At 45.8% G+C, this 12,309-nt stretch overlaps 1 protein-coding gene across 1 annotated transcript; it reads left to right on the forward strand.

Moving 5' to 3' along the window:
• The first annotated feature begins 3,270 nt into the window (after nucleotides 1-3,270).
• LOC146182990 (uncharacterized) lies at nucleotides 3,271-11,702 on the forward strand. The gene is made up of 3 exons (XM_084608682.1): nucleotides 3,271-3,411; nucleotides 7,542-7,832; nucleotides 11,258-11,702. Exons 1-3 carry the CDS (start codon nucleotides 3,319-3,321, stop codon nucleotides 11,489-11,491), a joined length of 618 nt encoding a protein of 205 aa, XP_084464808.1. The 5' UTR covers nucleotides 3,271-3,318; the 3' UTR covers nucleotides 11,492-11,702.
• The last annotated feature ends 607 nt before the right edge of the window (nucleotides 11,703-12,309 follow it).

The raw sequence follows: 12,309 nt of genomic DNA on the forward strand, positions 1-12,309 counted from the left end.
GGGTCCTGAAAGAAGACGGGAGGCACGCGAATGACATGCTTCTACTCCGGCTTGCTTGAGAGCACGAGAAAACCACTGCACTGCCGGAAATTTGCTGCTTGGGCAAGAGAACAGTCAGCAGGAGAGCCGATCGTACGCTCAAACATCGTTCCGCGCGCTGAAGCCTGCTGCGTGATGGCGCTCTGCTCGATGCCGATGCAATTCACAATTTGTCAACACTGCTTTATTATTTCAGGTTTTTTTTTCTTTTTTTTTTGCAAAGCATAAGGTTAAATTGAAAAACAAAATAAAATTAAACTCATAATTGTTTTTGTAATAGTTGGGTTTTGTAGGCAGTTATTGCTTTATTAGCATTTTGGCGTTGAAGTCGCTAGCGACTGCTTGCTACCCGCGCGCACCGATCGTTCAACTCATCTTTTCTCGTCTTTCGACATGCTCAACGGTTGCTCAACGTGCTCTCGATGGTGTGTGTTCGGTGTGCTGTCTTTGTTTCCCGCGCTTGGACATTTACGCTGATTTTGCAACTTTCCCGCTGTATTTTACAACCACTGCTGCGCTGTGATATGGAGCTCATATTTCTCAACAGTAAGTAACTTTCCACTTCTCTTGTATGGTGAATGCAGCGCGCCGAAGTTGAACCGCAGATGCGTCTGACTAGCGCGCTAGAAACACGGGTAGATAGCAATGCGTGTTTGTCTTTCTATCTGTCCATGTTTCTAGCGCTGTTTTAACGTACTGTCCAACAAACTCGCCCAACAAGCAACTTAGCTGTATTGTATTGGCTTTGTTAACTTCACTGATGCGTGCTAAGTATGTGCGGTAGCAAATGTAGAACTGAAGTAATATGTCTGAGTTATTTTGTTGCTAATGGTCGTGTGGAGAATGTGGAACTATATGAGTCTGTTTGAAAAAATTCCGGCACTTCACTGGCATCAGATGTAGAATATTCGTGTTTTCTTCCAATAAATAGTTGGTAGTTGTGCGCGTATGGTGTCCTATTCGTTTTTGTTGTCATCTTTGTGCCGTAGCGTTTTCAAATCAGTAACCTCAGCTTCTTTTAAGGTTTTCTGTGTATGTACAGGGTGAATAAAACTTTCTTCTCTTAAAACACACTAGAAAAGACTGTTCTTTCAGTTCACGGTAGGTAAATGCCCGAAGCATAAGGCCACTTCCTCGACCTCGTTTTGTGGTGCGAGCTATGAGGGATTTTCTTTTTCATACATGGGGGGGTGCTACTAGGTGAATGATTTCAATGGCGTTCATGGTAAGTCCGGGCATTTTGAATAGAGGCTAGTGGCATCACCGTATTTTGGTGTTTCCTTTCTCCGTGCATATTTTCCTTTAAAAACCCCACAAAACTCAGGCACGTAGCTCAACTGCCACTGCCTTTGGCTCGTTTGATTATTTTGAGCTATTTTTGTGTCTTTGCAGGTTGCTGGAATCTTGTCTGTCTTAAAGACCCCTGGAAAAGGCAGAACCTGGAGCTTACGATAAGCCATTGAATTTAGCTCATCAGCCAATGCCTTGAGTGTGCATTAATTTTATATATCTATGCAAGTTATAAAAAAAATATTTTTATCCAGAACTTTCTGGGCGGATGGTTCCAGTGAGTTTACACCAGTGCATTTGCATGCATGCCTGTAACTTAACTGTTTTTTTGCCCGTGCAGGTCGTTTGGAATTTACTTTTGCAGAAGAACCTTCAAAAAAGGCTTGTCAAATCCATATTGTCAACAAGTTTATTTGGTGATTGCTTTTACTTTTGTAGATGGAGTGCAATAAAAATTCGGACTGGAGAAGCATGTGTTATTTATACATTCAGCATGTGCATTCACTATTGAGTGTAGCGATTTGTAGTTTGTGCTCATTGTCCTCAATTCTGTATGTGAGATCACACAAAAGTCTTCTTTGTGAGCATTTTTTTTTCTAAATTTTAAATTACAGTTAACTGGGGAGAGGGTGAATTGTTGAAGGCTTGCATTTTCTACAGCACAATAAGAAACAGCTAGAGATGGCACATAATCGGTGGGGTGTTAAAGGAGTAAAATTGAAAATTCTATAAAAAAAATAAAATTTTAATTCTCTTCAGCCCAACCGATTTTTCGCCATCTCTAGCTGTGTCTTATTGTGTTGTACAAAGTGCAAGCCTACATGATTTCTCCTTCTCCCCAGTTAACTGTCATTTCATTAAATTTAGAAAAAAATGCTCTCAAAGCAGAGTACTGTGACCGCACATGCAGAATTGAGGACAATGAGCACAAACTGCAAATCGTTACACATCTAAAAGAATAGAAACGTTCTAGCCAAGAGGGTTTAAAGATGTCTACTAGCACAGCTATAGCAGAGCTACAGCTAGAAGCAATGTCTAAAACAAGTATAAAAATTTTCTAGGCGAGAAGTTTTCAAGACTTCTACTGGCGTAGCGTTACCAGAGCTAAATCGGAGCTACAGGAAGGCTTGTAGCTCTTGGGTCTACAGAACGTCTCAAATGAGTTCTTTTAGAAGTGCCCATTTCTTGGCCTAGACATATTCTAGATGTCAAATAGCTCTTTTTGTGTTTCGTGGGTGGCAGCCGAAGGCGGACTTATTGTTGTCCGATGGCGGAACGAATCACTGCCACATCGGCGCAACTATTTGGGCCGTGACCCCTTTTCCCAAGCATTTCACCCCAGAAGAGCCGAGCACCAGGCCGGGGGACAGCTTGTACCCATTTTATAACCGGTGGGTACCCGGCGGCACCAGGGATCGAACCCGGTACCTCCCGAATGCGAGGCGGATGCTCTACCACGAGGCCACCGCTTCGGTGGCCAAATCAAGTTGAAGAAGTGGGCATGGGCAGGACATGAGTGCCAAGAGAAAAACCTGGCTGACCATAAGGATGATTTGGAATGTAAGGGAAAACAAGCAAATGGGAGCGACTAAATTCAGGTTGGTGGATGAGATGAAGTGTTCGGGGATCACATGGATGCAGCTAGAACAGACAGTGGAGTTATATGACTATTGCTTTCAAGTGCGTGTATTCAGACTGATGATGATTGTTATGATGAACCAACTAGCTCACGCGACAACGAAGACAGTGCTTCTAATTAACGCATTCTCTCTTTTAGGGTCTGTTCATTACATAAATGAGCACCAGGCTTCAATGTGCATTTCACTTATAGAGTAGCCAAATGCAGTGGCAAGATCTGCTCCGACTTAATCACCATGTATGTTATGTGCGTAGTTTTCTTTTAATTCCATTGCCTCGCACTACCTCTACACTGAGGGAATTTGCGGGACCATTCTTTGCGCAGAGCCAGATAACCTGCAACCAGAGGACATGGAAGTCCTAGTACAAAGTATCCTACAAGCGTCAACGGATGAGGCTGGCAAAGCGGAGGCGGGAGCACACTTCTGTGCTTCCATCATCAAGGTAAGATTCATGAGTGACAGCAATACTGACTTCAAAACGTTTTCGTGTACATTCAGCGATTATCAGAGAGGCTATTGATGTAGCTGCAACGAGGAATTATGAAAACGCTGCCTTTTTGACATAGAATGCAAAAGCAGGTTTTAAACACAGCTTTGGAAGTTCCGCTTTGCGTTCCAACCAATTTTCAGCGCTTTTGGAATTGTAGTATTACTGCTCCAGGCACAAATTCGGGGGCCGCCGGTTCCATTCCGCTGACCTTGAAGTTGAGTCAAGGTTGAATTGGGACTTAGTCTCTTTCACGACAAGGCTTGCCCTGTGTTGTTTGGTAAGTTAAACTGGTAGATGACCCAGGAATCTCCGCTTGACCATCAGTAACGACCTCGACCTGGAAAAGTGACACTCTAAGATGAGCGATCACATGATATGCGAGATAGTGTCAGTTGAACAGGTGCATTAGTGAAACCGATTCAATGGGAGCCATCTCTCGCCAGGCTTGCTTTTACCACAAGTACTTTCTACCCGATACATGTTCTTTTGGAGCAAAGTTGGATTTATTAGCTCTAAGATTAAAAAGTTATATTGCAGTAGCTGAGCAGCGCTCTACTCAGGGCAAATTATACAGGAGCGCCAGCTATAACACTCCGACGTGCATTTGACAGACACTGCTATAGTTAGACATCGTCTGGAGTCTTTTGAATAGTTGAGGCGCTTTATACTCAAAATATGCACCAATTTACTGCACTTTATATAAATGCTAACAGAAAGGGTTCTACTGAAGATGTAAACAACGTAGAGTGCTATGAAACAAACAAATGGATGTAACGTTAAGAGAAACGAAGCGTGCAGAGTGGGTCAAAGAAATAGCTCGTAACTCGTGTTCATTAATTCAAGCGTAATTCAGAAATAAATGGGCGTAAAACAACGTGACTATGCCGCCCTAACAACGTGACCATGCCGCCGTAGACGGAACCACCCAAGCAGGCACAGCCTCTTGTCATCATCCAGACCCGTGACTCCCCTCACCCTACAAGGACGGCCAGATGAAGACTCGGAAGACTGGATTGACGTTATCGAGCGAGTGACATCATTCAACGCTTGGGATGACACAGACAAGTTGGGGCAAGTGCATTTATCACTTCACGAATCTGCGCGAGTGTGAGTGAAAATCCTGGAGCTTCTTCGCATAATTGAGACATGTTTAAGACGCGGATTTTGAAGGCGTTTTAAAGTGTTATATAAAAAGAAGGAGCGCTGTATCTCCTTCAATCCAGGATTAAACTCCCAAGTGAGTCTATCCTTGCTTACGTTTAAGAGATGAAGCATCTCTTCCGCCGGGCCGATCTTAACATGATCAAGGAGAGTAAATTCCTGATGCGCGGTGTAAAAGGCCAACGTTTTGCCTTTCCTGTACACCAGTCGCCAAAGACTATGACGGCATTCTGTCAGAAAGGAGATGATATAAATACGACCTTCAAAACAAAGGACGCACGACTACAACTGGTCAATCCAAGTATTCTCTACAGGGCACTGTGACGCCTTACTACATGCGGAGATAGCTATGGGGAAGTTATCCGCGATTTCGTCCTCTAAGAATTGCGACGACTTCTCCCATCGTCCCAACTGATCCCAATAGCGACTCTTACGAACGTCGTGCTTGAATAAGTCCAGCTGGCACTGGACGTTCCCCAAGCCACGGCTGAAACTGCTTCGATGGAAGAACCCACTGCTGTGAATAAAGCTGCTGTGTTATGCAGTCCTGCGTTCCAGCTAGACCTTCTATGACCCCCACAACGTACTGAACGACATTCCTTAGCCCCTGGTCACCAAGCCAGCGAACGATCCTCAAGCCCCAGGAAGTGCGACGCCTGGAAGGACTGCGAACCACCGCTCGCTATGCTTCCACTGCCGTGTGGCAGGCCACCTTCTACGCACTGCCCGTAGAGACGCGCCGGCCTGCGCCGTTCCACATCGACACCCCAAGACCCCGTCCTGGCGAACGACCAGAAGAAATCGAGAACTTTTTGCTCAGGGCAGAGTGACGAAACCGTTGGTATCCCACCCAGTCGCCATACAGAGGCAGGTTTGTCACCGTGTCGCCGTTACGTCCAAAGAAGCTGAGGCGAGGTTCTTATATGGCGAACTAAAGAAGACCCTCCGTCACTGACGACGCTGCAAGGTTTACGTCGCCGCTGCGCACGACGAAAGCATCCACGACGACACGACCTGACTCCATGGTGACGCCCCGCGAAGTAACAACGCTGCGCCCCGGCCGCTACCTTAGTACCTGAAGAGATCAGATCTGACGCCAAGGCCCACGCGCAACGCAAGGACGCGAACAAGTGACCTTGAAGTGTATATCGACGGCCGCAAGGTTACTGCCTTAGTGGGCTGACTATTTCGGACCAGAGCTGCCTATTCTTTCATCAATGGACTGTTCGCCACCCAGGTCAAGAAAGTGACATCCACTTAGGCTGGCCCGCTAATCCGCATCGCTGATGGGAACCTTATTACGCCATCGGGACGACACGAGGCAAAGGTTACAGCAAATTGATCCCTACAAGCTTCGTCGTCCTACAGCAATGCTCGCGTGGCATCATTTTTAAGTCCAAAGCCTTCAAGGCCTCCTACAAATGAATAAGGCGTACTGTTTCTAAGCCCTGCATGCACCTCCATCAGGTTAAAGCAGCGCTTTATAAATATGCATGCCGGCTTATATTTGACGTAACTGGGCAGCTTACGAGCGTATGCTAACACATCCATAATAAAATATGAGCACAATAAAGAATTTCAGATTAAAAAATTATCGAACTAGTTGTGCAGCAACAATGATCAGCAAGAACAGTCGTAGACGGGAGGCATTACAATATCGCGCCATGCCTTTTAAGGTGGAGGTGAAGTGTCGGGCGAGTTGTTAGGGTTGTTACCGTCAAGGTATGGCGGCGTGTAAACATGAAGGTCACAGGCCATCATCAGGCGGCGACTACCAGCTGCTCAAGACGAACAAAACCATGAAGGCCAATAGACTGCGTGCAGATCAAACGTTCTGCGCTGCTTCCTCTTCCTTCGCCATGATGCAACATGTTACTAGTGCTTACATTCTGTTCGTGATCTATGTATGTTTTTACATTCCGTCTTCCCTTGAAATGTGCAAGGAAATTCAAAACATCGTATATATGTAAATTGGTAAAAACGAAACACAAACTGGAGTTCAACTTATTTGTGATCGCGTTCATGTTCGTGCTATCTGTTATCCGCGTATGTTGGATATTAATATTACATGTTGACGCTTACTGTGGCCTTATGTGAGAACAGCGCGCGAGGTGCATTTTTTACCTACAAAGTGGATGAGAGATAGCCTACGGTGTAGTAGAACATCCGCTGAGGCACCTAATTTCGGATAATTGGTCTTAAAGCGCCAAAAGCAGGACAGTGGGGTGTCATCTGACGTTATTAAAAGTAAGTAGCTAAACTTGGCCATGCAGTGTTCAATTATTTTTTTAAGTGACATCGCTAATGCCTCGTTCTACAAAGCATAGCGCTGTTAGCGTTGTGAGCAAAAAATGACCATTCCGCTGGCAGGTGCCAGTTGACCGGTGATAATGATTGGACACTAATTGGGCACTTGTTACGCGACGCCACGTGGTCACCCGACTGTCAACGCGGGTAGATACTTTGAGGTATGGAGGTGAGACGGGAATCTAACCTGGAACCATTGAAACGTCTAACTGATTTTGTTTAGTTTCGTCGTTGACTAGACGAACAGGCGGGACAAGAATTCATAGCCAATGAAGGGTATATGTGGCCATCAAATGGCCTTCTGCATTAAAAGACTGGCTTTTCGTACACCAGACCAACCACCAGAGAAGAACTGTGAATTCGCTAGTGAAACTTTCCATGTGATCCGACGCATAATTTTGTTTTGAATACGGAACATATCGACAGCATATGCAGCATGTAGAGGGAATATGGACTATATGAGCTATGGATATTGAAGTATGCCAATTCCGTATGGCCATATATGTGTTATATGAAAACTGTGTGAAAACGATATAGAAGTCATTTAAAGGGGAGCATATTCCCACAGTTATAAAACTTTTCAACATGCTTCTATGCTCTGTTCATTGATGCAGAAGGTGAAAAGCGACGCTTTCGAGGAATGCCTCCTGGTAACGTGCCGAGAATGGTTCGACAGGCGGGAGGTCTTGATGCCTAGGCATGCAGGGACACAGGATTGTCGAACCACGAAGGCTAGCTACCAGTGGACTTCGTATGTCCGCTTCGTGGCTGAAATCGTGGCGACCTCAACCGGGAGGAGGGATGGCTGCATGAAGCACCCGGGCAGGGCTTTCTGCATGGCGGCGCTGCTTTGCAACAGCTGCCAGGTCATGTTAGAATCTCCTGGCCAGGACGAAGCCGGAGAGGTCTGTATCCGCACGTCTTTCCTAAAGAACTGGAGGTAGCTTTCACGCCATTGCCGAAGTCTGGCGCAGGCTTTAAATCCTTCGCGCCAGCGTGTCGAAGTACGACCACAAACGCACAGTGCAACCTCCAAGTTTTTGGGCACCTCCTGACTGTGTGCCATCTATGGGGTATCGTAAAATACTGTCGAGCACATCTTGACGGTTAGAGTTCGAGCCTGGGTTCAAGAGCTAACATCCCTCTAAGTTCAAAGCTGAAACCTTTAGTTGTAGTAGGGCGATATTTATTATGAGAGCATTGCTTAACTTCCGCGCTCTTTCTCGTCTTTTCTCCCCTAGAATAGGCTGAGCTTTGTTTTGACATTCTGTTTAGCTCCGCAGCCTAAATCTGCAATGGAATAAAAGAGCATGACGAACGGTGAACTCAAACGCACACCGTAGGTGGTAGCGGCCAGGATATAATTATTTTGATACAAACATGGCAACTAAGGAAATGGGAAGCCTTATCAGTACATGTTTTTCAAAAAAGGACATCAATGTTTTTCAATATTTCTTTTTTTGTGGCGAGGGCTATACTGCGTCAGCCGCTTCGCCTCTTCGCCGTGATCGCACTTTCTTCGTGGTCGCACCTTGGCCGTTGTCGCACTGACATTGATCCGTTGCCTAGCAACTGCTAGAAGAAGAGGTCGTGGGAGGCGGTAGCTGGCAGTTGACATGGCCGAGCACTAACCGGACGTAGGGCTTTCTGACAACCCCTATGGCAGGAACTACTAACTCGGGCCTCTCCTTTCATATGAGATGGTGATATCACAATCAGCCTGGCAAACCCTTTACATTCACGTTATCCCTAGCTCGTTCATACATCTCAGTTAAAGCGGGGTCTTATATGCTGGCTAGTAGCTAATTTAGTTTATTTTAATGGTCAAAACTTGAGTGCTCAAAATGCCCCCTAAGGATAAATAAAACTGAAACCATAGAGTAAACTGCAATGTGCAAAAGCCATGTATTTATTTTCAAGCCGAACCTTAGCGTAGCCATGCCGATGTTTTTCGTGTAATTTTAACCATCAGCTAAACCACAGGTAATTTTTCTTCTTGTTAGAAATCTTTTGCCCACCGTCCGCTTTTATTCAGTATTAAGGAGATTGCCTCACTTACAAATTCAGCACGTTCGAAGCATCCCTTGCATCGCGTCCTTCCTTGGAGGATCTGCACTCGTTGCTTGAGCGTAGACCATTTCCGTTTTCTATAAAATGGCAAAACACAGATTTCGTTACATTGTTTTAATATTACTGATATCTTCAAAAGCCCACCGTTGAGTGTGAAAGCAAATAGACGCTATCAGTGTTTATCTGCTCCTGGCTTCGTCAATGCCGCCCATTATTCACCGTTCATAGGATACATCGCATAGTCTTCGGGGCAGGTTGGCGGAGCTTACGATTCTACAATCTGCCAAAGCCTCGCGATTGTCATTCTGTTCTTCACTTAAGGCATGCATTCCTTGTTCGCAAATTCATTTTTGTGTTTTAAATCGTTTGAGGTCATTGTTATGTAAGCACTCGATATTTGCGTCGATTACCAAGTCATGCAAACTGCAGTGTAAATCTAGCATACAACAGTGTTCTAGCTTTTTGCAGTACAGGCAGTGTCCCTCAGCAGTGTTAAAAACATTTGTTTCGATGAAAAACATTTAGGGAATATGGGGCGGAGGCGTGTTATGGTTGGCTTCCTGGTCCAGTTGGACTTCAACGCCAGGCGCTCTGGCCCGGGTCATTAACCTGAGCTGGGCGTTCAGGCCGGAGTCGAATCAGGACTTTCTACTTCTGCTCTAGACTAAGGCAATGAATATTTAATAAGCTCATTTCGCCCTTTATTACCAAACAACGTCGTATTTTGTGACGTAGGCCCTATTCTTCACGCACTATTTCGTGTATCTCCCTAGTCGGTCACATTTTATTACATCACTTTGCTTGAATATGTTTCTGTTTATATCCGCTGAAGGCTGAGGCGCACTCTCTGTGTGTCTGTCCGCCGAGCCGCCTACTTCTCAAGCTCTCTTTAAAACACATTCATTGTCTCCCTGTAGGATTTTATTGCCTCCCTGTAGGATTCCATCTTGATAATGGGTAGTCATTTTCTCATTGTAGGCCCGCTGATAATTTGTATTTGCTGTGTGGACAAGAGCTAGGCATAGCTAAATGTAGCGCCGCATGTGACAATGCATTGAGGTGTAAGATTAGATTTATAACAGTCCCTGCCTTCATAGAGAGTGAAACGTACCCTCTTTGCCAAAAGTAACCAGGCTGCTCCGAAGGCTGGCGGAGCAGGCACGCGGCCATGTGGCGGCGTTGCGCTCGCTGTGGCTTATCTGTGCTCGTCAGCTCCGAGGGCACAACAGCTGACGTAACTTCGCACCCTGACTCTCGCCCCTTGAATGATAAAATCTAGGCGCGTATGATGTGCGGGTTGCGGTTTCACGCGTGCGAAGCCTGGTTGTGCCCAGCGAGGGCGCTCAGTATAGCGACGGGCTATTCGCTCTTTTCGGCAACTGTGGAAAACAGAAAAGCAGGCGATAGTAGACAGGGTGAGCTCTTGCTCGTTTCTATGACGAATATGTGCTACGTTTACCAGACAGTGTCGCCCTGAAATAAGTATTCCGGGAACGAGAAAGGAATCATGCATATAATATGGCTAAGCGCGAGGAAGGTTTCATTTTAGTTCCTCACTTAAACCAAAACTTACCTACAAGCAAATGCAAAAATTTGTTAGAATCAATCATTGCACTTATTTTTGAACAGCCTCCTCAAGGGGCTAATACAATTTTGAACGCATAAAAGAGAGATAAGGTGGCTTGAAAGGGTTCACAACCTTTCCCATATCTTTGTACCGGAGTTACGACCGGTAATGTGGCACTACGCAAGGCACCTTGGAGAAAGCATATTTAAATTTCGACTGCGTTATCATTCTTTAATGCACAGGCGCATCACACACGCAGGAAAGCGCAATACTGGTGGTGCGTTTCAGCAGCGGATCACAGAACACAAGCACATATAATTATTTAGCGAGAAACGCAACATATCTGCTTCAGGCAAGTTGCCGAGAAGAGCGAATAGCCCCGTCGCCATACTGAGTGCCCTCGCTGGGCACAACCAAGCTTCGCACACATCAAACCGCAGCCGGCACATCATACGCATCTAGCTTTTATTATCCAACGGGCGAGAGTGAGGGTGTGAAGTTACGTCAGCTATTGTAACCTCGGAGCTGACGAGCACCGATAAGCCACAGCGAGCGCCGCCACACGGCCGCGCGCTTGCCTTCGGAGCAGCCTGGTTACTTTTGGCAAAGTGAGAGGGGCTGCCTGAAGCATTTAGGCGCAGGCTCGAAAGAGTGTCGCTTGTCTTTTCATATGAAACTCTCTTCTACCCGCAGATGGATTGTCTCGAGCGCGTGCTAAAAGCAGCGGGGCGGATCGCTGACCGAGTCGCCCCTCGACGCATGGGTGCTCTAATGGAATGCTTACGGGTTGCCTTCCTCGACCGGCGGTCCCCCCGGAACGTGCGGCTCATGCTGTTGGAACTTCTGGAGCTTCGTGCTTCGGCTTGGAAGTTTAACTCATCTCAGAAGCAGTACTACGCGGTGCGACGCAGCGAGTCGCCAATGTGACTGTTTTTTGTTATTTGCATGTTTGTTTCTTTATGTGTTGGTTATTTTGTTTGCTCGCCCATTTTTTTTTTTCTTTTTCTTTCTTAGTTGCTCATTTCCGTAAATTCCCATGCCTGAGCATTGAGCCCCGCCAACAACACCAAGCAACATGGAGGCTGTGGGCTGCCAGGTTCCTGTTATTCTTTCCATGCAGCAGATGTTTAGTGCTCGTTGTTTGTCACCGGTCAGTAAATTATCAAAAATGTCTTGTGTTCCTATTTCGCTCAACGCCCTCTGTGGAGAACAGCCGTAACAGTAAATTCGTAGGTTCTACAGTTTCAAAGAACTGTTCAGACTCCTTCAACGTAGTTATTCTACGAATGATCCGCACTGCAATACTAAGAGGAGTGCATTTGCAAATATGCGCAACTATAAAAGTTGTGATTTTCGGGAGTGTTGATACGGCGATGGACTACATTACCTTAACTTAAAATTAACTTTATTTTAATGAAAACTTGTGCAGTACTTTACACATTATTAAGTTTGGTCTTTTTACAGTGGAACTAAGCGCCTAAGCCAAAAGACCTCCACTTTCAGCTACCCTGTAGGCCTTCTGGTACGCTTATAAAAGTATCCCAAACCAAGAATTGGGACGCATATTTTCAAACACCCGCTGTAGACTTCATATCGGTCGCCGAAGAGTGGGACGGGTTCCCATCGGCTTCGTCATCTGCACTTGATTCCGCAGCGATTTCTGTCGAATTATACCGAACTTCTTACACCAGCAGTTTATTAACGGTGGGCTCAACTGAAACCTGTGCGATCTCAGTACACATTAA

This window comes from Amblyomma maculatum, chromosome 7, assembly GCF_055883805.1.
Source record: "Amblyomma maculatum isolate TAMU_Amacu chromosome 7, ASM5588380v1, whole genome shotgun sequence".
In the NCBI taxonomy this organism is placed as follows: Eukaryota; Metazoa; Arthropoda; class Arachnida; order Ixodida; family Ixodidae; genus Amblyomma; species Amblyomma maculatum.

What these genes read in the sequence shown, in the direction of transcription:
- LOC146182990 (XM_084608682.1), top strand. Translation starts at nt 3,319, where the DNA reads ATGGAAGTCCTAGTACAAAGTATCCTACAAGCGTCAACGGATGAGGCT. An exon ending in TCTGTGCTTCCATCATCAAG is followed by an intron (nt 3,412 to 7,541) that starts GTAAGATTCATG and finishes TCATTGATGCAG; the next exon opens with AAGGTGAAAAGCGACGCTTT. An exon ending in GCCAGGACGAAGCCGGAGAG is followed by an intron (nt 7,833 to 11,257) that starts GTCTGTATCCGC and finishes TTCTACCCGCAG; the next exon opens with ATGGATTGTCTCGAGCGCGT.